Consider the following 23,599-nt stretch of genomic DNA (forward strand, 5'->3'; position numbering starts at 1 on the left):
CGGGGGTTGCGAGGCTGGCGTTGCTGCAATGCCGCGGCAGCGGCTGTGAGAACCCCTCCCCCGGAATGCTGTTTTTAGCGTCCCTGGGACGCTGTATTCCGCTTGTGCGGAAACAGCCATAGAATCACTGCCTAGTCCCCAGTGAAAAATGAAGGACTGTCAGTATTTCCAAGGAAAATAGAAAAGGATCATAACATTATTTAGGATAAAAAAGTTTTAATGAGAACAAATAGGTGGCTAAGGTTCCCTCATTGTAACACCATTTCTGTAGCCTTCTATTTTCAAAGCAGACCTTGTTTTTCAACTTTATAGAATTCCATAGAATAACTCTTAGTGTTCTTCATATGTTAAATTTCAATTTGACAACTCTTTTTCAGCTAACAATTCTCAGAACTTTAACTTGCAATCTATCTAACTCTGACACCTTATATCCATATAGCCGAGGCATATAAAACTTGAGCTGCAACCTTTGCGTTGAAAACTTTAATAGCAGGAGGTAAATAATGACCCCCATTGGTGAAATAGAACTGGCTACGTTGCTATGAAAGGACCAGGTAATGCACATGTATGACCATGTTCTATTAAGAGAATCAAGCCATACGTCTGAGTTGACATTACCATTATCTGAATGATAATAGGAGTAGATAATCATCTCTCTTCTGGCTGACTAACCAGTCAATTATGCAATAATAAAATTTATGCCATTAGTCTTTACTAGCCTTAACCTCCAGATATTTTAGTAAGCTTCAATTGCAACAGCAATGAAAATCTATCATTGTAGATATCCTGAAGTCTAGAAACTCATGATGAGGATTTTAAAAATGTCAGTCTTCCTGCCTCAGGCCTTGTACTTTAATTTGTATTATGCTTGTTCTGCATTTTGAAATGTGGAATACTCTCTACTTCTCTATTCTCCATACCTACATCTTTCTGTTATTATGCTTTTTCAGGGCTATTGTTTCTTCCCTTTTTTAGAAATCAGTGCAGACCTCATTTTTCAGAAGACGCTTAGGAATCCGGGCTGCATTTGAAGTTCTTTGTTATCTGAAAGGAACTGCTGTTAATAATGATGTGTAAGTAAAGAACAGTTAATGCTATAATGAATTTTTTTTCAGATTGCACAGTTAATGCTATAATGAACAGTTAATGCTATAATGAATTTTTTTTTCAGATTGCACAATGGGGGGAGGGATGAGCTAGAAGAAATTTGCTAATTTCTCATCACATGTTTGTTTTTGTTTACATAGTTTATGTGTCCCAACTTGGACTCTTTTACAAGTAGTACCAAAAGTAGAAATGAATTCCCACTGTAAGAAAGCAATAATTGAGGTAAGAACTGCATTTTTATTTAACTAAAATATATATTTGGTTGATATTAAAGATTTGTTGTCTTTACTGACACATGAAATCTGTATGTAAATGCCTGTTTCTTTTCTAGAGGCTTAAATCATATCCTCATGGAGGGGGATTGCCATCCGCTCAGTTTCAGTCACTCTTTGATGAACTTGACAGAGAATCAATTAAGGAGGTATCCACTTGGTTGTTCATGCAATTCCATATAGATTTCTGATTGCTAGACAGCGGGCTTGTTCTGACACTATTTTGCTGAGAAAGTTGTCAATGTGGAAACAGTGGGAGTGATTAAGAGGCTTGCCAGGCAAATAATATAATTTTTGATCTAGCCTGTGATTATTTTATGTAGGGATCTTCCTTACACAGTATATTCCTAACTACTAATCTGAAGATGAGCCAGAGTTGGGACGATCCCACACACAGAAAAACACAAAAAACAGTTCAGTTACATTCTGTAAGTGGTAGGTAGGATATAGGGGTGGTAGTGTGAGTCTGACTCTTGCTTCCTGTATACTGTTTGAATAAGTTTAATGTGCCGAAATGCTCCTTGAAGATGAAAATCCGAATTGGTCTAGACTGGTTGTCAAATTTTGTACATTTGTTATAAAGAGACGTAGATTAGTGAGCAGGCAACAGACACAGTATTAGTGATACACATACAGGCATGCCAGGGTCACAATTATTATCAATATTATTGTTATTACTATTTCAATCTAGGGTTGAATAAATGGGAGTGCAGATGGGCCATAATCCAATAGGCAGGCAAGCCCACGCACATAGGAATCATTTTAGCGTGCGAGACTTATTTTAATGTTAAGTAATTGACTGGATAAGTGAAACAAAGTAGGTGTGTTAGCACAGGTCATATGTTTTGAATTGAAGCTGAGAATTACAAAGCTGGAAGAATGTGTACAGAATTTGCTGGTCTTTGACGGTAATAATAAGTTGATTGATGTGCTGAAATGTTTATCCTTAAAAAACCCCATGCTTTACAATACAATCAAATAGGCTCCATACTTGTGGTTGTTATTTTCACTGCATTTATCTCTTTCCCCTGCAAGTATGCAAAATCTCCAGTTGTGTTGGTCCTTACCTATGAATAATTGAAGTAGGCATAGTTAATGCTCGATAGAGCTAAAAGGGAGTTACTTGCACATTGTTACTTGTATATCTGTTTGAATAGTTAAGAGGGAATCTCTGTACCTCAAGATGTTCCTATTGAATTTTATGTGCTCTTGATTGCTTACCAGACTTTTTTTTTTCATTTTATGGCTTTTAATAGTCCTGAATCACTAATTTGGTTTGTTTGTTTTTTCAATTGAGCTTTTGGACATTGAGTTGGATCCAATGCAAAATTTTCATTTGTATGAGAATTCTTGCAAAAGCAGAAATGCAAGACTCATTGCAAAACTCAGCAATGAAGGAATAAGAGGGGAAGTCCTCCTATGGATTAAAAACTGGTTGAGAAACAGGAAACAAAGAGTGGGTGTAAATGGGAAGTTCTCACAATGGAGAGATGTCGGGAGTGGTGTCCCCCAAGGATCCGTTTTGGGACCAGTGCTCTTTAACCTATTCATAAATGACCTGGAAGTAGGGGTGGGTAGCGTGGTGGCCAAGTTTGCAGATGATACCAAATTATGTAGGGTGGTGAGAACCACAAAGGATTGCGAAGAGCTCCAAACGGACCTTGATAAATTAGGTGAGTGGGCTCAGAAATGGCAAATGCAGTTCAATGTAGCAAAATGTAAAGTGATGCACATAGGGGCAAAAAATCCAAACTTCACATACACGCTACAGGGGTCAGTGCTATCAGTCACAGACCAGGAAAGGGATTTAGGCGTCTTAGTTGATAGTTCCATGGGAATGTCAACTCAATGCATGGCAGCTGTAAAAAAGGCAAACTCTATGCTGGGGATAATTAGGAAAGGAATTGAGACTAAAACTGCAAAGATTGTCATGCCCTTATATAAAGCAGTGGTGCGACCGCACTTGGAGTACTGTGTCCAGTTCTGGTCGCCGCATCTCAAAAAGGATATTGAGGAGATAGAAAAAGTGCAGAGAAGGGCAACAAGGATGATTGAGGGACTGGAGCACCTTCCCTATGAGGAGAGGCTGCAGCGTTTGGGACTCTTTAGTTTGGAGAGGAGGCAGCTGAGGGGGGATATGATTGAAGTCTACAAAATTATGCATGGGGTAGAAAATGTTGACAGAGAGAAATTTTTCTCTCTCACAATACTAGAACCAGGGGGCATTCATTGAAAATGCTGTGGGGAAGAATTAGGACTAATAAAAGGAAACACTTCTTCACGCAACGTGTGATTGGTGTTTGGAATATGCTGCCACAGGAGGTGGTGATGGCCACTAACCTGGATAGCTTTAAAAGGGGCTTGGACAGATTTATGGAGGAGAAGTCGATCTATGGCTACCAATCTTGATCCTCTTTGATCTGAGATTGCAAATGCCTTAACAGACCAGGTGCTCAGGAGCAACAGCCGCAGAAGGCCATTGCTTTCACCTCCTACATGTGAGCTCCCAAAGGCACCTGGTGGGCCACTGCGAGTAGCAGAGAGCTGGACTAGATGGACTTTGGTCTGATCCAGCAGGCTTGTTCTTATGTTCTTAAGACCTTTCTGCCCTCCTCAGCCAGTCCATTTCCTAAGGTGGGGCAATAACTTAGAAGGCCTTAATAGGCAGTTGTTCATTTTGCCCTTTTGCAGCACCTGCAGAATGTTTCCAGCTGCAGACAGTGTCTCATGAATTCAAGGGGGGAATTCATGAATTCAAGGGGGGGAAAAGATGGTATTCTTATGGGGATTCTCATATGCTCTCTTTCAGCATCCTCCAACACCATATTATGAATCACCTTTTCTACAAAGGATCCAGTCGGTCTTTGGTCATTGTTACTTTGAGTATTTAGGAAATGCGGTAGCTCTAGCAAACATCATTTCTGTTTGTGTGAGTAATATTGTTCTTAAAGCCTGATTTTTTTTACCTAGTTTTTTGGCACTATGGTCTTGCACAAAGTACAAATAGCATCGTTTGTTTTCATAGGAACATAGGAGATCTGGTAAATGAGACCAGGTGTTCACTTGCTATAGCATTCTGGTTCCAACAGTGGCCAGCTGCAGCTTTCCAAAACCTTACAAGCAGGGTATAAAGACTACACACCTGCCTGTTTATTTTACTCCACCAACTGGTATTGAGGTGTATACTGCTTTTGACCCTGGAAACTTTGTTGAGCTCACAAGTGTAACAGAATTGATAGACCTAGACTCCATAACTTGGCCTCTCTTATTTTTTAAATATTGGTAAACTTTTATCTTGTTTCTAGAGCCTACAACATTAAAGGTAAAGGTGCATTACATACACATGGGGTGATGTCTCATCACAATGTTTACTAGGCAGAGTATGTTTATGGAGTGGTTTGCCATTGCATTCCCCTGTCATCTACACTTTACCCCCAAAAAGCTGAGTACTCATTTTGCCAACTTTGGAATAATGGAAGGCTGAGTCCGCCTCAAGCTGGCTGCCTGAAACCGACTTCTGTCAACATCAAACTCAGAGCTTTGACTGCAATAGTGTAGCTTGCCACTCTGCACCATGGGCTCCTAGATGCTCAACACTATAAAATAAATGTTATATAAAATAAATGACTGATCTTTTCCGCATTCTAAGCTGATGCTGTTCCACTGGGCTACGTCCCCTTCTCAAAGGCGCTTCTTTTGCAACTGACCCTGGATATTATTGGGGAAGGGGTCAATATGGGAGGCCTATCCCAACATTGGCTTTGGGTAGTTTTTAATATCTTGAGCCAGCCTTCAGTGGGCATGTCTATTTAGTATCTGGGAGGGACCTTTTCTGAAACTTTTCATCACTTCCCTCTTATTTTCATTTGGTCTTGGAAGCCATGTGCAAGTCTACCAAAGATTAAGAACCACTGGTTTTTCAGGTATGTAGTCATTCCTGATAAATTATTTCCAGTCAATTAGCTTTACATGCCCACAACTGTTAGCTACTCAATAATGCACAGATAATAGTTGGCAGGCTAGTTAATGTTCTTTTTGATCTGGTAACTTTTAGTACATTGTGTGTGTTAGATATGAATTCAGAATAGCATTAGTTAGAGCACTGAGCAGCTGAGTCCAGAGCGGCTGGGCAGCGGCAAGATACAGTGCTTCTTCAGAGCCATCCCATTACCTCCACGAGGGTTTCTCGGTGGCACATGGAGGCAAAAAAAGCCTCCCCATCGCCTAAAAGCCTTTCATTGGGCTCTATGTCCAAGCCCTGAGCACCAGCATTCTGGCAGCAGAGGCCGAGTGGAAGCCAACTAATATCAGCTCTACCCTCAGTCATGCCTCTAGAATGCCCACTGTGCCCGCTATGCTGGCAGATTTGATCCTCCGCTGGGATAACTGCTCCAGGGAGGGCAAATCCACTGGTAGAAGGATTCGAGCCCTCCCCCCCCCCCGCCACTTGGATTGAGCAATTATAAAGCTATAAAATGCTTACCACCTGATACCAGTGGCCATTTTTTCTTTCCAGGTGGTCTTGGTAATAGATGTTGAAAAGCCACCAGCTGTCCGGGATGACTTCTTTTTAGGGGTAAGACATGCCTCTTTTATGTATCGCTGTTCCTGTATCTTGTGTTTTAAAAACATCAATTCTTAAATATATTTTCTACATTTTAAGGTTATAAACTGTTTCTTCATTCTCTGCTACCTTCTGGAAATGTTATTGAAAATATTGGCATTGGGATTAAAAAGATATTTATCTTACACAAGGAACATCTTTGATGGAGTTCTGACTGTAGTTCTGATGGTGAGTGTTACTAAATAACTTCTATTCTTACTTAACTTGGAGGGTTGCTGTTGATGTTTTGTTGGCTTGAGAAGACAGTGTAAGATAACAGCAAACACTTACTTGGTCTATGCTGCACTCTCTAAATTGAGAATAATTTCTTATTTGTAATGAGATGATAGTCCAAATTATCTACCCCTGAAGCTATTATCCAAGATTAGGTCTCTTCTCCTTGATTTGGTGAGGAGCAGGGTGCCAATTCCTACCCTGGTTGCCCTCACTTTTCAGTTGCTGCAATATGGATAACTTTACTTGCTTTGAGTTAAATTGTGCCATGTTGTAGGTTCTGGTGACTTATATGAAGAAGAAGAAGAAGAGTTGGATTTATATCCCCCCTATCTTTCCTGCAAGGAGACTCAAAGGGGCTTACAAACTCCTTTTGCCTTTCGCCCCCACAAAAAACACCCTGTGAGGTAGGTGGGGCTGAGAGAGCTCCGAAGAACTGTGACTAGCCCAAGGTCACCCAGCTGGCGTTTGTTGGAGTGCAAAGGCTAATCTGAATTCCCCAGATAAGCCTCCACAGCTCAAGCGGCAGAGCAGGGAATCAAACCTGGTTCCTACAGATTAGAGTACACTTGCTCTGAACCACTAAGCCACTGCTGCTCCTGAAGAATAGTACTATGCTATAGTCCATATGTAGTCCATATGCATAGCTGAGGACATAGTCATTGTATTGGAAGAAAGCTAGGTGTATAAATATTTTAAATAAAAATGATTATTTGGCATAAAGAGCTGCTAACAAATATTTCTTATTAAGAAGAGGTAGCTCCTTATGGAAAGAAGAAAGGGAGAAACCTTCTCTGTATGTGCCCAGATAAGACAGTTCCTTTTGCTTCCCTAGCTCTCTGTTCCTCCATTAAACTCCATGATTAAACAGCCCCCATAACCTCTCCCCTTTACATGCGTCCTTCTCTCCTTTCCACGCACCCACCAATCTTCCTTTTATCTGCCTCCATTTTCAACTATATTTATTATTTATTTGTTTCATCTATACCTTGCCTTTTTCCATGATGTGGATACCAAATGTTCCTCTTCTTTGATGCTTACAACAACTCTTTGAGGTAGATTAACTCCCTCCCCTTATATTCTTTTTTTAGATATCAGATTTTTCTGCAAACTAGGACCTTTTTCAGGTTTGTAGACAGATCTGTCTTAAATGTCCAATACAACAATTGTCAGAATTAAAATTAGATTTTTTTGATGAGCTGGTTTATAATAATTGAAGGTTAGTACTTCTTTTGTTGGGTGAGGAGAAAAGAAACTAATACTGAGATTCTATTATTAGGTACTAGTTCCCCCACAAGTCCTGTTAATACTTTTAGACTTCAGTCTTGAGAATACTTTCCTAGGAGCAAGCTGCATTGAAAAATATGACTGATGTGATTAGACTTGCTTGTGATTGTTCCCTAATTCTGATAAATATTTCTTTTATGACAGTTTTACAACTTGAATTTATGAATGTTTGGACCCAAAATTTATGAATGTTTGGACCCTCTTTCTCTTCTTTTCAAAGGTTTTGGAAGTGTCAACATTTGCTGTATATGGATTTCCTCATCCAGGCTGGTATGTGTTGTTAATAAGCTATCCAGTCTTTACTGGTATTTGGTATTCTGCTTTTCCTACAGTCTAGTTGCTTCCTGCCAGAGATTATAGAACATTTTGCCAGTGCCTTTTCTGCAAAGAGGATTTTTCCATCTGTTCAGTAGGAAGTATGTTTAAAACGATGCGGGGAAGCAGTGGTGCATAATAATGAGATTTTGGATTTCACAGTGGGGAAATCCCTTTGTATAAATAACAGGTCTAGAAGCATGGAGCTTTATGTTACAGCTAATAGATTACATTTGTCACATCTTTTAATAAGGAACTTCCTTGAAAAATCTGTTGTGATTTTTTGTTGATTTTTAAAAACTTCAGCTAAGAGGGCTGCACATGCAGGCTCTGATCATCATAGCAGTTGTGCTTGGCTGAATCTTGAAGTAGGCTTATCAGTGTGACCTGAAGATGAATGAAAATCTCAGCACAGAATCTGTTGCAACTAGCAATGTGGTCTCATGCTCCTTTTTTTCAGATATAATATGTGTGTTAATGAGCACAGTTCTTAACCAGGTTGAGGGATTAGAGAGCATGTTTTTCTGCATTAGTCATGTACTTTTTCCCCAGGAGACCAGAAATGCAGGGGTTGTGGTCTCTGTGGGATATGGTGCGACTGGCAAACATGCTGATTGTGTTCAGATTTCTGCGAATCATTGCCAACATGGAGGTATGTTGGATTTGATGTTTTTAAAAGTTGTTACTGTTTCTGCCCTTTTCCCTTTTAAAAATATTCCTTCCTATGTTTAAGAAGAAAGTCCTCATGTTCTGGGTGTCGTGGGCTTTCTGGGATATGTGGCCGTGGTCTAGTAGTTTGTGGTCCTAACATTTCATCCACCTCTATGGCTGGTGTCTCCAGAGGCATGTCACAGTAAGATATGTTTCTTGAAAGATGCCACAGAGTCAGGCAAACATTAGGAGCAAGAACTACTTGCTTGTGATTTGGCCACACAGTCTGGAAAACCTGCAACACCCAGTTGATTCCAGCTGTGAAACCCTTCCTCACGTTGCTTTTTTCTTCCAGTTCATGTCTGTAGTTGCTAGTACGCTGATAGATCTGGTGAAAAATTTAAGAGCCTTTGCTGGGATCTTGGTGGTAAGTCTCCTTTTACATTCCATCTTACATTAAAAACAGAATATGTGCATACACAGTTGAGTAAACTTAGTAGAATCAGTACAGTTGATCAGTTTCAGTTAATCAGATAATCTCTGATAGGACCTCCCCATCAGTTCTCAGTGCTGGGGTGGATCTCATGAAGGATTTTTGTAGCAAGAAGGGGGGTTATGTCTGTGGAGTGCAAATTCCTTGCCTCCCACCCCTCACAGCTCAAATGCTTCCCTAAATTAACCTTCTGGGGGACAGAGGATCCCTAGGAATATCATGAGGAGGGAATTGGAGGTTTGCTCTGGGCAAGGGGATATCAATAAAAATTCCTCCCCTTCTGCCTGGAGAAACCTTCCCTGAGATTCAACTCATAAGCATAATCCCTAAAAGCAATATTAGGTAATTATTTGTATGAAACAAATTGTACTAAATGAGACACCCTCGAGGAGGAACTTTCCTGTATTAGAAACTGCTATAGACGACACCTGATGTCAATCAGATATACAGCGCCAGTCAGTTAATTGCTTTATCATTTATAAGCTCCTTTTGAGATAATTTGCAGGTAAAAGTTGAATCAGACTGTTGAATCCTTTTATTTTAAGAGATTTTATCAAGCTGCAAACAACTTGTGGCAACTGTGCATGGGAGTTTCAGTGCAAGAGATGAGCAGAGGTAGTTTGCTGTTTCCTTTGTCTGCATAGCAATCCTGGTCTTCCTTGCTGGCCGCTCGTCCAAGTACTAACTATGATCAACTGACCAACTTTCTAAGCTCTGATGTGCTCAGGCTAGCCTGAGTTGTTCAGCCTACAAAAAATAAATAATACATGAACAATTATGAGTTTTCATCAAGAGTGATACTCCACCTCTTGGTAGGTTTAGGAACTGCAATGTGAAGATGATCCAGTTTGATAAGTCATCTCCCAAGTTGCACTGGGGGAGCTGTATTTGATTGCTGCAGCTAAAGTAACAAAAGGTCTTATGATACCTTACAAACTAATTTATTTTGACATAAGATTTTCTGAGTGAGAATCCAGAAGCAGTGAAAAAGTGGACTCAGGCTCATGAATGTTTGTGCCACGATAAATTGATTTGACTTTAAAGTGCTACAAAATTCATGTTGATTTCCACAGTTAATTCATGAGACTTGTCTAACGCGAGAGTAGAAACTAATAACCTTGCTTTGGTCAGTAAAGAGTTCATCTTATTTAGATCAAAGCTGGTAACAGCAGGTCAGTTTTTTTGTTTTTGTATGTGTATTTTGATTTCTTCTAAAATGAACTCTTAATTTTTGTTTGGAAGTGCTCTATTCCCAAACTACAGCATGTCCAAACCAAATCAAGGGCTTTTTCCACGTTAGAAGAAATCAAAATGTTAACTTTCATTAGATTTGTTTCAGCTCACATTTTTTTTGTCAGCATCTGTTACAAGTGGTTAGTTTTTAGGTCCAAACCACTTATCACATCTACCATAGTGATTGCCGCAGGGCCTTGCTGCCGTATGCCAGCTGTGAGTGCTTCATGGGAACGCAATTCAAAAGTGCTGCAGGGACCCAATTTGGATCAGGACCATGGCAGAGGAAGTGGAGTGACCTCTTCCCACTGTGCTATTTTCCTGACCCAAAATATCACTTGACCTCTCAGGAAGCTCTTATTCTGACTCTGAACTTACTATGCATGTCCACTTTGCATTCTATAGTCCTCAGTGTATTCCATTAGTTATGTGAACATTTTTAAATGTTTTTGCTCAGTTTGTAATTGCACAGTGGCACGTAACACATGTGACTTTCCATTGTTCTTTGAATGACATCAAGTTTATTCCTCCTATGCTTTGGTGGTTAATCAACTCTGGCTTCATATTTCATTACTGGCAGGACAGAGCTGAACTGTTCCTTTCTTCCATTAACATCAGTGGCCAATTATACACTGCTGCTGTGCCCTGCTGCAAGGGAATATTTCCTTCAAGGCAGAGATTTCCTTGCAGACACACTCTGAGTTACAGCGGACCCCAGAAGCCCTGTGGTTACTGAGAGTGGGGAAACCCTGATGTTTTCCCTTGTTCGGGGGTTTCTGCTCCTTCCAGTCCCCCCCCCCCAACCCAAATTTCTCATGGGCGTTTTGAGGGAATTTACAGCTGGCTTTTGCGAAAAGCACAAAATATCAATATGACACAGAAATATAAAAAATTTAAGGGCTTTAAAAACAAAGTTAGCAATCTTGCAGTGACTAGAAGGGACCCAGGAATGAGGGCAGACAAGCCGCGCAGCAGGAATTAGGGTACCTCCTTGGGTGTAAACTTGGGGTTAGAAGACTCCACTATGAAGTGAAAAGCCCCGAGAAAAGCACCCCATGCATAAAGGACTAGTTTGTCATCCAACAGAGACATTTTTATCTTGTTGAAATTTGCCTATTCTGACTTTTAAAATAAATCAGTGCAATAGTGTAATAGCTGAACATCTGAGCAGTCCATTGATAGTGCATATTGCCACTGCACTATGAAGTCCACTATGCCACTATGAGAATAGTAATGTGATGTTTGGCTGTTTAGAGGAATGTGAAGTGTGTGTAGTCTTGTACAAGAACACAAGTCTTTTTATGCACATGTATTCTTGTATGATTATGAATAGATTGATGGTTTTTGAGCTTTGGGCAACAGTCCTCAATGCATTTAATCAAGAGCCACTTCAGATATTCAGGAAGAGTATTTGATATCATCCTTGAATTGTGTCAGTTTAAAATGTGCATGGAAAGAGTATTGCATGAAGATGCGGTCATGTATCCTTACTAAAAAAATTAAATCCTTTTGAAATTGTGTAGTTACATCAGGAAAACTGCTATTGGTCAAAAACGTAAGCATTTGCTTCCTTCTCTGCTTTGTCAGATTAAAATATGAAATTTAACAACTATTAGTTAGTTCTGCAAAACCATGGGCTTGAAAACATAATATGTTTTTACTGCTTACCTTACAAAATGCTAAATTTGCGGTAGAATGCAATTGATGCTGGTGTATTCTTCTCCAGGTGATTTTCTATGTATTTGCATTACTTGGCATCGAGCTCTTTAGGGGGGCTGTCATCCCTGTGGGCAATGTCAGGTAAGATGGTTATTTAAAAATCTGTCCCACGCAGCCAATCATGTTTGATCTTGGAATAAGGGTAGAAGCCATAATGTTTCTGTGTTTTGCATATCTCTTAGTGATACATGGGCCTCCTGGTTTTTGGTATCTACCTGCTACTAGCTATCAACTGTGTGTCTGTCCCACTAAGGTATTAAATTGTATAGTTGAATAGGCCCTATTGGGCCAGTCCCCTGTCCTGAAGTAGAATGTTCTGTACAAGGAAGTATTTCCAGCAGATGCCTGCCCAACCATTTCTTGTAAAATTTCAGAGGAAGATATCATGCTGCCTCTAAGAACATCTTGATCTATTGTCCAATAAATCTTATAGTTAGTGATGTTGGGGCCTACCTTAAAGCAATGCTTCATTCTCAACTTGTGAGCCTTGGTTCTGGTCACTTTGAGTTAAAGGAAAACAACACAGCATACACTATGACAGTGGTGGCGAACCTATGGCACTCCCGATGTTCATGGACTACAATTCCCATCAGCCCCTGCCAGCATGGCCAATTGGCTGGCAGGGAATTGTAGTCCATGAACATCTGGTGTGCCATAGGTTCGCCACCACGGCACTGAGGTGTTGCCTTTCATTACAATTTCTTCAAACCTTAGGCTTGGGAAAAAATTGTAGCTAAGGACACTTGCACACATGTTGAATAATAGACTTTCAATCCACTTTCAGTGTACTTTGAAATTGGATTTTACTGTGTAAAACAGTTTTACTGTGTAAAACTGTGTAAAACAGATTTTACTGTGTAAAACACAGTAAAATCAACTAGTATACATTTGCTAAAGCGAAAGTGCATTATTTAGCATGTGCAAGAGTTCTGTGTTACTAGGCTTTCCGACCCCTTGCAAGTTCTTTAAGAAACATCAGACAGTTACAGTGAGCACATTAAACTGGCTTCTATTGAGCCAGGTCTATGAAAGTCAGTCTGGTGTATTAGAGACTTGCATTAGGTCTTTGGCAGAAGCCTTTCATATCATCTACTACCCGATCCTTTTGGATAGAGATGCCAGGGGTTGAAGCTGGGACTTTCTGTATGCATAGCAGATGCTCTGCCCCTGAGTCATGACCTGCTGCAGAACTTTGTCTTATCTGTGCAGTGCCATATTGAAGGCCATTTTTATATAACATTCCTTCTGCAGTGCTGTCAACATGACTTCTGGTAACACCACCTTCCAATGTGGCACTTTTGAACAACTGGAGTATTGGTCGAACAACTTTGATGACTTTGCTGTGAGTGTGCTAATTTTGGTCATTGTAGCTGTATCGATGATCAATTTGCTTGCCCCCACCCTCCACATTTTTCAATTTTCTAAAAATCACAAGTTAGATTAGAATATTGATTATTGGTGTAATTTATTTATTTTTTGTCTCAGGCAGCAGTGGTGACTCTGTGGGATGTGATGATTGTGAATAACTGGCATGTTTTCTTGGAAGCATATTCCAGATTTACATCTCCGTAAGTAATAGGCATTTGGCATACATTCCCATCTCCACAAAACCTTAAATTCTCAATTTTTCTAAGAGTTGGGCTCCCAAGTTTAGACGGTACTTGTGGTTTGTGTCCTGGGGCTGCTTTCCTAAAATGTGGAAAACTCCATGTAGCAGAAACCTAGCAGTGAGAGAAGCCTTTCTATTGCACGGGAAAGACATTGGGCTGGTTTGTTAAGTTGTCTATTGGACCTGAACTTTTGAGTTGTCCATTCATACTAGCAGTGTGAATTTGCATTTCAGTTTTCATGAGTAGGAATTCTGGGATAGATATGTGCCTGGTTATGGAACTTGAAGAGAAATGTTCTGTGGGTTTCTCCTTTGAAGTTACAGTATTCACTTGCTTGTAGGCCACTGGTGAGTCCTTTGTAGAATCAGGGCACACTAACCTGTAAAATTAAACATGAGTTTGGAGTAACAGGCACAGCTTGCTTTTCTTGTCTTTTTTCCTAATTGTTTTTCTTTGCAGATGGTCGAAATTGTACTTTTTTGCCTGGTGGCTGATTTCATCCGTCATGTGGGTCAATCTATTCATTGCATTACTCTTGGAGGTAAAGTTTAGGTCACCACTAGTTGCAGTGGATTTCACTCCCATAATGGGATGCATATGTTATGATCATGCAAACCTCGTAAAGAATAAATGGGATAGTCAGGCCTGTGTCAGGAAGCCTTTGTCTTACATTCTGTTGTTAGGCCTCTCGGACTCTTAATTTTCACTGTAAAAAAAGAGCAACTAGGGCTCAAAACTGTAGTGAGAGGTTAAAAGGATTAGAATGAAATAAATAGATAAAGTCTGGGACCGTTCTTCATATGCATCAAGGAATCCCCAATGTTGTTTTTCTAACAGCAGTTTCTTATATTGCATTTGGGGTCTTCCCAAAAATTTGCTGAGTTTTTGGAAAAGTTTGTCCTTTTTTTAAAAAAAGAAGCAGTTTATAATAAATCTCATGTGGACCTTACCACATGAATTGGGACATTCTGGGTTTTGCTTTCTGGCTATAGTTCAAAAAGCATTGGAAGTTTACCTTCTGGAATTGATTTTTTGGGAGAGGACAATGGTCTGTATGGGCAAGGCAACATCATGAAATTGGCCATGTGCATAGAAAGCTACACCTGTTTCTCTGTGAATATTGAGGTCAGCAGAGATGCAACTGAATGGTCTGGGCTGGACTAGCTCAATGGTCCTCTGGCTACGGATAAGGTTGTACTTTTTGTGTAGCAGCCACAGCATAGTCAGAGCTCATGCAAATGATGACTTAGTGGCTGTATCTGAAGTCTGTATATTTCTGTCATTTTGAGATCGTTCTGTTGTGTTACTTGGGCACAGGTTTTTCTTACACATCCCAAACCCTGAAGTTTCTCTGAATAGTTAACTGCAGCAAGGAAGCATTGACCTTTCGTTATTGTGAAGCTTGTACCTTGCCCATATCAGTGCAGTTACTGGCTGGTTGTTATGCAGTATTACCTTCCAAGTGACTATTCAAATGAACCTCAGAAATCACCACCTTGCCTGGACCACCTTCTTTGGTGGGACTTGGTCAGTTCAAATGATCTCTTGGATGGCTCTGTCCAAAAGCAGACTACTTGCATGCACAATGTGATCAGATGAGGTATATCTATGAAATGTCCTGCAGTAGCATCAATGAAATCTAGAAGAGTGAATTTTCATCATGCCGGGTTTAAAGAAATTGCTGCTGGAACTTCCCACAAGTAGCTTTATTGAATAGAGATGTCATTCCCACATTAATCCACCTACCAAGAAGTATTTTGTGTAAGTAAGTCAATGGGAGGACTTCCTAAAGTAAATTTTATTCCGTTCTTTCTCGTTTATAGAACTTTATCCACAAGTGGGATCGTCGCAACAGTCAGCAGTCTCTCTCAAAATTTGAGTACCAGATGACAGTAGAACTCTTGTTTAGGTAAGCTGGCTGTGTAGGGTCAAGGGCATTTGGGGTATGTTTGTGTGCTTAATTGCATTACTGAGACTGTGGGTTTTTTAATATAGAGCAAATAGAGATTTTTTAATGCAACTGAAAATTGGCTGCACTTTGAGTTCAGTGAATGTTACTCTTAGTCATACAGTAATGAGGCCATGATTAGGGACTGTGGCAAGTTCCATTGCAGAAGCAGGGTTGCTACTTTTTTCCAGCAGGGTTCCTAAGCATGTCAGTCAAAGATTCAAGAAGTAGATCTTAAATTGTAATGACTGTAAAACCTGTTTGTGTGTAACCATTTGCTTAACAGTTGGACGACCAAGACTTCCCAAATGAAGCAGTATTAAAAATGTTGTACAGTTTCATAATTTAGTAACTCCTCTTATCTTTTTGAATTTAAGCAGTGGGTAAATTCCCCTTTTGAAGTGTGGCATGTTGTTTATGCTCTTCGCAAGGAAGTGTTAGATAGTCATAGAACGCTTGCTTAACATGAAGTTCATTCTCATTTGAACAAGCTAAGTGTTTGCTGGTGATTAATATTACTTGTTCCTTTATTGATTTATTGGACTCTTCTGTCTTCAGCAGGGCTACTCAGATGGCTAACAAATTTTAAAAAATCATAATTAAAAAAATCTTGGAAATCATTATAACTAAAAAAAATCATTAGATCAATTAAAACCAAGTCAAAATACATATACAATGCAATAAAATACACAGCAGGCATTTACACACTTGCATTCTAACTCTCAGCCAGCTTACCTTTCCTTTGCTATAGATTTTCCTTTATGCTCTGTTTTTGTCCTTTTCAAAGCCAACCTGGGCAGAGGAGAGGAGCTGCGTGGTTTCCAAATACTGGCAAAATGCAACCTTTCCTGTTGCTTCACGTTTCCCCACAAAACAAAACAGCTGAACAGGAGGCGTAATTCTTTAGCCAGGTTTTATTGCTACTTCCTGCCTTCCCCTGCTCACCCAGCAGCAGTTTTTCCCTCTTTTTTGGCCATCATTTACAAACTCTCTCTTTCTCTCCCTCTTTCTCTCCCTCTCTCTCTCTCTGGCCCTTTCCGCACGGGCGGAATATGGCGGCCTGGGGACAGCAAAAACGCCGTCCCCAGGCCGCCATTCGCACAGGGCGCCAAGCCGGCATTTCCAAACCATGCTTCCCCAGCGTGTTTTTTTGGAAACGCCGGCTGAAAGCCGCTGCCATGCGAACACTTCCAGGCGCTCCCCCCCCCCACTCCCTCCCTTCACTTACCTGCCCTCCGGCGCGTCGCTGGGGCCTGGGGACACGCCCCCCTGCTCTGTGACGCGGAAGCAGGCGCGCAGGGCAGGGGAGGCGTGTCCCCAGGCCCTGGCGACGCGCCGGAGAGCAGGTAAGTCGACGGGCCACGGCGCCCAGCAACGCCGACCCAAGCCCTTCTGCCTCCGTGCGGAAAGGGCCTCTGTGTGTGTGTTAAGAAAAACACTGTTGGTCTAATTCTAGAACAAGGCAGTAAGTAGAGTTTGCAGGAAAACAAAGCATGCAGGATTTAAATTTTTGCCCCTGTTGGACTGGCAGGAGTAAAAAAGGACTCTTCAAAAATCAAATAATGTAGGCAAAAGGGGCTCTGCTAGGGTGGTACGTTTACTGTGTTTGTAAAGAATAGAAGATTCTGCTCCTCCCCTATTATTTGTATGATGGTTTGGTCCTACTGGGTAGTTTCTAGTTATTGTGGCTGATTCTGATGGTCGTAAGAAATGCTTTCCTTGCAAATCAACACTGTTGTTGTGGACCAGCTTGTCTCTGCTGCATGGACCTGAGAACTGTACGAGTACACCGGCCCAATCTCTTGTGTAAACAGAAAACTGTGGGGAAAACCCCATTATGAAACAAACAGCCTGGAGGCAAGCTGTAGAATCTGCAAACTCTAGAATTTTTTCCATGGGGAGATTCGTCTGTCTTCTTCCATTGCCATTTTCCACCAGCTGATGAAGGTTTTATTTTTCCATTTGGTATTCCCTCAGTGATCCTTCCTTCCTATGCACTGTTTTTAATTGTTTGTTAGTTTTTTTTAAATGCACTTTAGTTCTTAATTGTTTTAATTATGGGGGGAGGTTGTGGGGGTAGTTTTAGTGTTTTAGATGTGGTTTTATTGTGCATGTTTTAATTTGTCAGCTGACTTGGTATGGCCCTTGTGAAAGCTGAAAGGTGGGATACAAATTTTGTAAAATAAAAATAAATAAAATTAACCAGGTCTGAAACTAAACTAGAAAGGATCAACGCAATCTGTGTTACCCAGGAAAGTTGCCCAGCTACCACCTATTTGGTCACCTTGCTCAAGAATAGAACATTTGGGACTGGGTTGTAGTTTATTGAAATTGCCTGGATTCATGCTGGACTTCTTTGGTGGTGGATGCAATGCAACCTGTTTCAAGACTGGGTTACCACCGCTTCTCTCAATGAAGCATTAGCTATTCCTCAGACCCAGTCATACTGGAATGGCCACAGAAATTGTAGTAAAGGCTTTTGCAGAATTTGCATTGGAACTTCTGCTCAGATGACTTCTGTTCTGTCTTTGTAGGGATGTTTTGGAAGAACCTACAGAGGAAGAGCTGATTGAAACCCTTTATCAGCATCCACATATGGATCTACGTAGGTGATCCCTTGGTGCAAACAGCAATTGATCTTTGCCAGACCTGCATGCAGGTTCTACAGCTGAATGAAAGAGACTGCTGCTCTTTTAAAAAAGACGTTGACTTTAATTTTGAATGGTGCCCGCAATAAGGATCAACATCTTTTTATTTTAAAAGGGATTTTAATTTGAATATGGTTTTATTTCAACTTTTAAATGGGACCATGGCACTGTCACTTTAAAAATCTGGAAGACAAATGACAGAGCAATTAACTAGTTTTAAGGAAGGGAAATGTGTGACTATTACATTGCACTTTACAATGGCAACTATGAACGTTTCACAACCACTACATTGGCTTATTGCTATCATCTATTTTGTTAACACTGTATATAACTCAGCTGACATTTGTGGCATTCATTGTTTGCTGTGCCAAGAACAGTGCCTTAAAAGTAAAACAAAAAATTGGTAAAGCAAGGTGATTTGTTTTCAATAGTAAGAGGAGTTATGCTTAATTTTTTAATTGAATTAAGAGGCCATCCTGACGATACTGTATCATTTGCTGAGAAATGGTTACTCTACAGTTCGTGTGAAGGATAATCGCAATCATTGTAGCCTTGAACTCAGGGACTACCCTTGTTTTTGTCATTTGGGACTGCTCTAAGTAATTTGAAGATTATGCCACTGTGGTAATTGGAATGTATAACCATTTGTTTCAGTGAATGTGACACAATCCCTGCCTGTCCTTATCAGAATGATTAACAGCTACACAATTGCAGAGCTTAGTGGATTGCCTTGAGGTAACAAGGTAGATATGTACATGGAAACAGGCTTGCTTGTACAATTGCCATTGCTGAACATATTTGAAGTATCCAGTGTGAGTGTGCTACTGCAGTGCATTGCTTCTATCAGCATGCACCTCTTTTAGGAGGGCAGCATGCAATTTCTCAACCATTAATAATATGCTGCATCTTGTAGAGTGTGACTCTAGTTTGAGGCCACTATGATTTTTATAAGGCCAGTAAGTTGGGGATTTTTTAATATGAATTTTGGGGGAAAGGGTTCCTTTGTGGTTGGACAACTTATTTTATGTTCCTGAGTAAGCATTGTGTTCATGTGATCTGTTTGCAGTTGCACACTGCCGGAGTGGTGCCTGTTAGCTTTGCCAATCTGCTGTGCCTTTGGAATCTGGTTAGGGTTAGAAAATTTCTTTCAGGATCCTTTAATCTAAAATCGCATAGAGATAATTTGAGTTATCATCCAAGCAAAGTAAAACTTTAAGGCAGGCTATCAGTGTTTTTGGATCACTATGTATCTCATTAGCACAAGGTTCTAGCAGCTCCATTTGAGATTTTAGAGCAGTGTTTTTGCAATGTTTGTGGCCCAGTTGGATCTTCTCCTTCATCCAGTGCTTAGGAAGCTGTCCACATTGTTTAAAAATCTATTTTACAATTTGGCGTTATTCAGTTTATGTTTTAAACATGTTTTTTTAGCACAACGAGCATTTATCTGTTTCATCCCAATTGGGGGTGTATCTTGTCTTTTGATTCGTTCTCCCCACCTCTTTTACAGTGATACTGTTTGGCCAGTATAGTTTGTCCATTCTACTATTTCAATATAAATTCCATTCCTTTGTGCCCTGGAACCTTTTTTTAACAAGAGAAACCACTAAATATTGTTTATATTTTATGAATTGTTGCATATTGAATTGAATGTGTTCAATAAGATACCGTAAGCTGTATCAGAACCAGTCCTGTATTAATATCACAGATACTTGAATGTAATTAATATGAATACAGTAAAATATTTTTGGAGACAAGAGTCATGTCATTTCTTCTGTTTCTACATGTTGAAAATGTCGGGAGTTCCCATGTGGGTCTAAAGCTGTCTGAAGGTTTTCCCATCCCTTTGAAAACTAATTTGGATGGATTGTATACATTACATTGTTGTGGGATGCTTATGTATGCATTGTATAGCTCACACAAATATGATTTTACCACCCTATTGGAGGTTCAGCCTGGCAGTATTGGTTACATTTTATCTACAAGCACATAGTGAAATTGTCCCCCTCATATGGTAAATTTTTGGAACCAGATAAGTATTTAATACTATTTACAGGTTGTTTTTGTAACAAGGAATAGATGAGTCATGCAAGAAAAGTCCATGCAAGGGCTTTGGAAAATATATGTAAATATTAGATTATTAAATGTAAGACAAAATTGATCTTCAAAGGGAATACTTTCCCCACTAGTTTGTCCTCCATCTGGAAAAGGTAGATTCTACAGTTTCAGCCTTACAATATTTAGTTGTATGTTTTTGTGTTCAGTCCCTAATGTGCATGCAGGTGTTGTAAATTACAATAGAACTTGTGTATTTTTATATAAAAGGTATTGTAGCATCCCCCACTTCTATAGCACAATAACCTATTGTATAATATGTATTGCTTGTTATACCAAATCCCTTTTTTGGGAAGTGAGGATTTTTCTTTTCCAAAAGCACAACCTCTTTTTAAAAAATATTTCAGATAAATGAAGGTTGAGACAAAATACCTTATCTGAATACTTGATACGTTTTTTTTTATTTGGAGTGATTACCAAATGGCCTCCTAAGGTAGTGTACTGTTTGAAGTGGGACCAGCACTTTTCTTGCCTTGGGGTATTGTCATGAAACAAAAGAGTGACTTGAATGGGCACAAATATCTAATACTTTTTTTTTGTCTAGTCGGTTGGAAGTTTAAAGTGCCCTATTTGTTAAATCTATCCTGCCTGAAGCACCTAATGGCTGAAACAAATGTAAATACTGCTCTGCTGGTGGACACTTTTTATGCCCCTGATGCAAGTGTTAAGGATTATGTTGGTGGAGCCTGATCATCTTGTGTGGATAAACCAGAATGGTATTCTCAGTGAGCAGAAGGTGGAGAAAGTTCTGATCCACCAGTCAGTGTTACCAGACCAACCCATGGTTGCAACCCACTCCTAGGGGCAACGTTGATAGCGATTTCAGAGATTTCAGCTTGGCAGCAAATAAAATTGAAGCCACAAAATTCAAATTGAAAAATAAAATAAAGTTTTAATGCGGTCAAACAGAGTTTCGTTCAGAAAGAAGTGAATTCAGCAGCTCAGTCAGCACCAGGCAAGGCGCATGGCCAAGCGTGGCAAAAAACACACTGAACACAGCAAAATACAGATGTCTTATAGTAAATTGTAGAGGTTACATCATAGATTGAATTATACAATGACAATACAGGGCCATCAAGGGCCATTAAGGTTCTTCCTCCGAGACATTTGGGTCAGGAAACACCTCCAGATAGTTGCCCTTGTGATAGCGTGGATGTTAGCCTGCTGGCTCTTATGCATATTCATTCCGCCCTGTATTTAGCTGTTAATGGGGATTTCTTATAGCTTTGGGAGAGGCTTTTCAATAAGGCTGGCTGATTAAGTTATTCTTTAGTAATTTTTCCCAAACTCTCCAGAGGCTGGCAGTGGCTAGTGCTCTCTCCTGGCTCTGGAATGAGCAGAAGCCACTGCCAGCCTCTAGAGACGGGAAACCACTCAACCCTGCCATGACAAAAGGCCAGCCTCCCCCCACTACAACCAAAGAATGATTTTTTGCACCAGGTCATCTCAAAGCCACCATCACATTATAGAACATGTCTCAACACAGCTCACACAGCAATGGGCCATGGCACACAGCAGAAATTTTTTAAAAAATCTGCCCCTCTCTGTTGCCTTATGTATCATCTGCTTACTTGAACATCAGTCAGTCCCTCCCAGGGTATAATGCCGGACGTAATCTATTTAGTTAATTATGGATGGTTTATTACTGCTACTGTTTTTATTGTGTTGTATTTATTGTTTTAATTGGGATTATTCAGTCTGTGTCTTTTTAATTACATTGTATTGGTTGTCATGCTTGTACACCGCCCTGAGCTCTTTGGGGGTAGGGTGGTTTACCAAATCAAATGAATAAATGAATGAATGAATGAATAAATAGTGCCATGCTCTAGACTAGATGCATGTGTTCATCCGTAAGCACACACCTAATAGTACCCACAAGCTATGACCTTGCTCCTTCAGAGGGAATGCAACCCTATACAGCCGACTCCTTCATCCCAATTATTTTCAGTACTGAGTGATAGAACTTCAGCACTTCACAGCTGTCATGTATACCATTACCTCTTCCAGACACTCATTTAAAACCAACTGATCCTGTTAGAGAATGGAGAGTTACCACCATACTGGTGACATTCCTCTCCATATCCTTACGTGACCTCTCTCATTGATATTGCTCCTTTACACTGCATTATAAGTGCAGACCTCCTCCCATCATTCTTAATTTTGGCTTAAATGGAACCAAAGAAAATAAAACAAGACCATGCCAGCCTTTTTTCAATTTACTGTTTAGTCAGTGCCAGTTGAACAGGCTGGTGAAAATGCATTCACATGAATGGAATTTGGCTCAGACCCAGGCAAGTAACAGTTTCAGATTTTTCACCAATTATATTTATTGAAACATTAGCATCTACTCAGTCCTGAGGCTGTAAATACCCTCACCAGTATCGTTCCCTGTGTATTTATGTGCATTGGTGTACAAGTTTAGCTTTAGTACGTAAAAAGGAATCACCATTCATAATACAGGAGTATGAAAACCGAATCACTCAGGTAGGAGGCAAAAGCTTTAAATATGAAAAGGGCTGCTTGCTTTTTATGGGCTCTATATTGGAAACTGTATATTTGCAAAATGGCTGTGCTGGTACCTGAAATTGATTGCAAAATTGTATCTACACTTTTGCAAAAACATCATCTTGCCATAATGTATGACTTTTTTATTATTTATCTCTGTGTTTATAAGTATATACGTATATTAAAAAACCCAAATGTTCAGTGTGCACAACTGGAAGATAAAATAAGGAAAAGAGAGGAGATGTAAAGCTGCTCCAATCAAGAAAATAGATCTGTTGGTTGCCTTCCTAGAGGAGATGCCTGTTGTTCAATGGAAGAATGAATGCAATCACCTTTTGTTATTTGCAAGCCAGACTAGATGGTCCTCCAAATTCACTGCCTTGGGGTCCCAAAATATGCATGAGAACTATAATGCAGGACTAAGTTCTGGCATCTTGGATTGCATTTCCATCCAGAGGAGGAGTATGGTTTTGTTTGACAAGGAATTGTGATGCAAATCTGTAACACTATAGTGTTGAACTGCCATGGCCCTGGGTCATGTCAATATGGTGGTAGTTCTTTACAATAAAGATCTTATTGAAGTGAGTTTGGGAACCTGTCTAACTTGTATTATTTTACTCAGTTACATCTCCTTTCTGCATTTTGGGTTGAACTGGTTCCAGGCCTAATGTGCTGCTGAGCTGTTGCCAGTGTGCTTCTTATTAAGCAATAGTCTTAGAAAGTAAAACCTGATTCTTTAATGTGGCCTCTCCTACCTGTTTTAATACTGGTGAGAATAATCTTATATTTCACCAAAACGATGTGTATTTAGTTTCCGGCTTCCTGAGTAATTGAGGGTTCCTATTAAAAAGCCTTGAACAAT

General features: G+C 40.0%; 1 protein-coding gene across 2 annotated transcripts in view; it reads left to right on the top strand.

Annotated features, from left to right (window-relative positions):
• TPCN2 (two pore segment channel 2) overlaps positions 1 to 19,874 on the top strand; it is a 41,031-nt gene extending 21,157 nt beyond the window's left edge. Inside the window, exons 11-25 of one of the 2 annotated variants that reach the window (XM_048486467.1) lie at positions 976 to 1,073; positions 1,248 to 1,329; positions 1,439 to 1,528; positions 4,189 to 4,308; positions 5,896 to 5,955; positions 6,043 to 6,171; positions 7,724 to 7,773; positions 8,371 to 8,470; positions 8,825 to 8,896; positions 11,922 to 11,995; positions 13,166 to 13,256; positions 13,400 to 13,482; positions 13,984 to 14,065; positions 15,348 to 15,433; positions 18,007 to 19,874. In XM_048486467.1, the coding sequence (XP_048342424.1) occupies positions 976 to 1,073; positions 1,248 to 1,329; positions 1,439 to 1,528; positions 4,189 to 4,308; positions 5,896 to 5,955; positions 6,043 to 6,171; positions 7,724 to 7,773; positions 8,371 to 8,470; positions 8,825 to 8,896; positions 11,922 to 11,995; positions 13,166 to 13,256; positions 13,400 to 13,482; positions 13,984 to 14,065; positions 15,348 to 15,433; positions 18,007 to 18,085 (1,296 nt within the window). In that variant the 3' untranslated portion in view covers positions 18,086 to 19,874. The remainder of the gene's footprint in view (positions 1 to 975; positions 1,074 to 1,247; positions 1,330 to 1,438; positions 1,529 to 4,188; positions 4,309 to 5,895; positions 5,956 to 6,042; positions 6,172 to 7,723; positions 7,774 to 8,370; positions 8,471 to 8,824; positions 8,897 to 11,921; positions 11,996 to 13,165; positions 13,257 to 13,399; positions 13,483 to 13,983; positions 14,066 to 15,347; positions 15,434 to 18,006) is intronic. The other variant, XM_048486468.1, reaches the window with a different exon arrangement.
• The last annotated feature ends 3,725 nt before the right edge of the window (positions 19,875 to 23,599 follow it).

This window comes from Sphaerodactylus townsendi, linkage group LG02 (genome assembly GCF_021028975.2).
Source record: "Sphaerodactylus townsendi isolate TG3544 linkage group LG02, MPM_Stown_v2.3, whole genome shotgun sequence".
Lineage (NCBI taxonomy): Eukaryota > Metazoa > Chordata > Lepidosauria > Squamata > Sphaerodactylidae > Sphaerodactylus > Sphaerodactylus townsendi.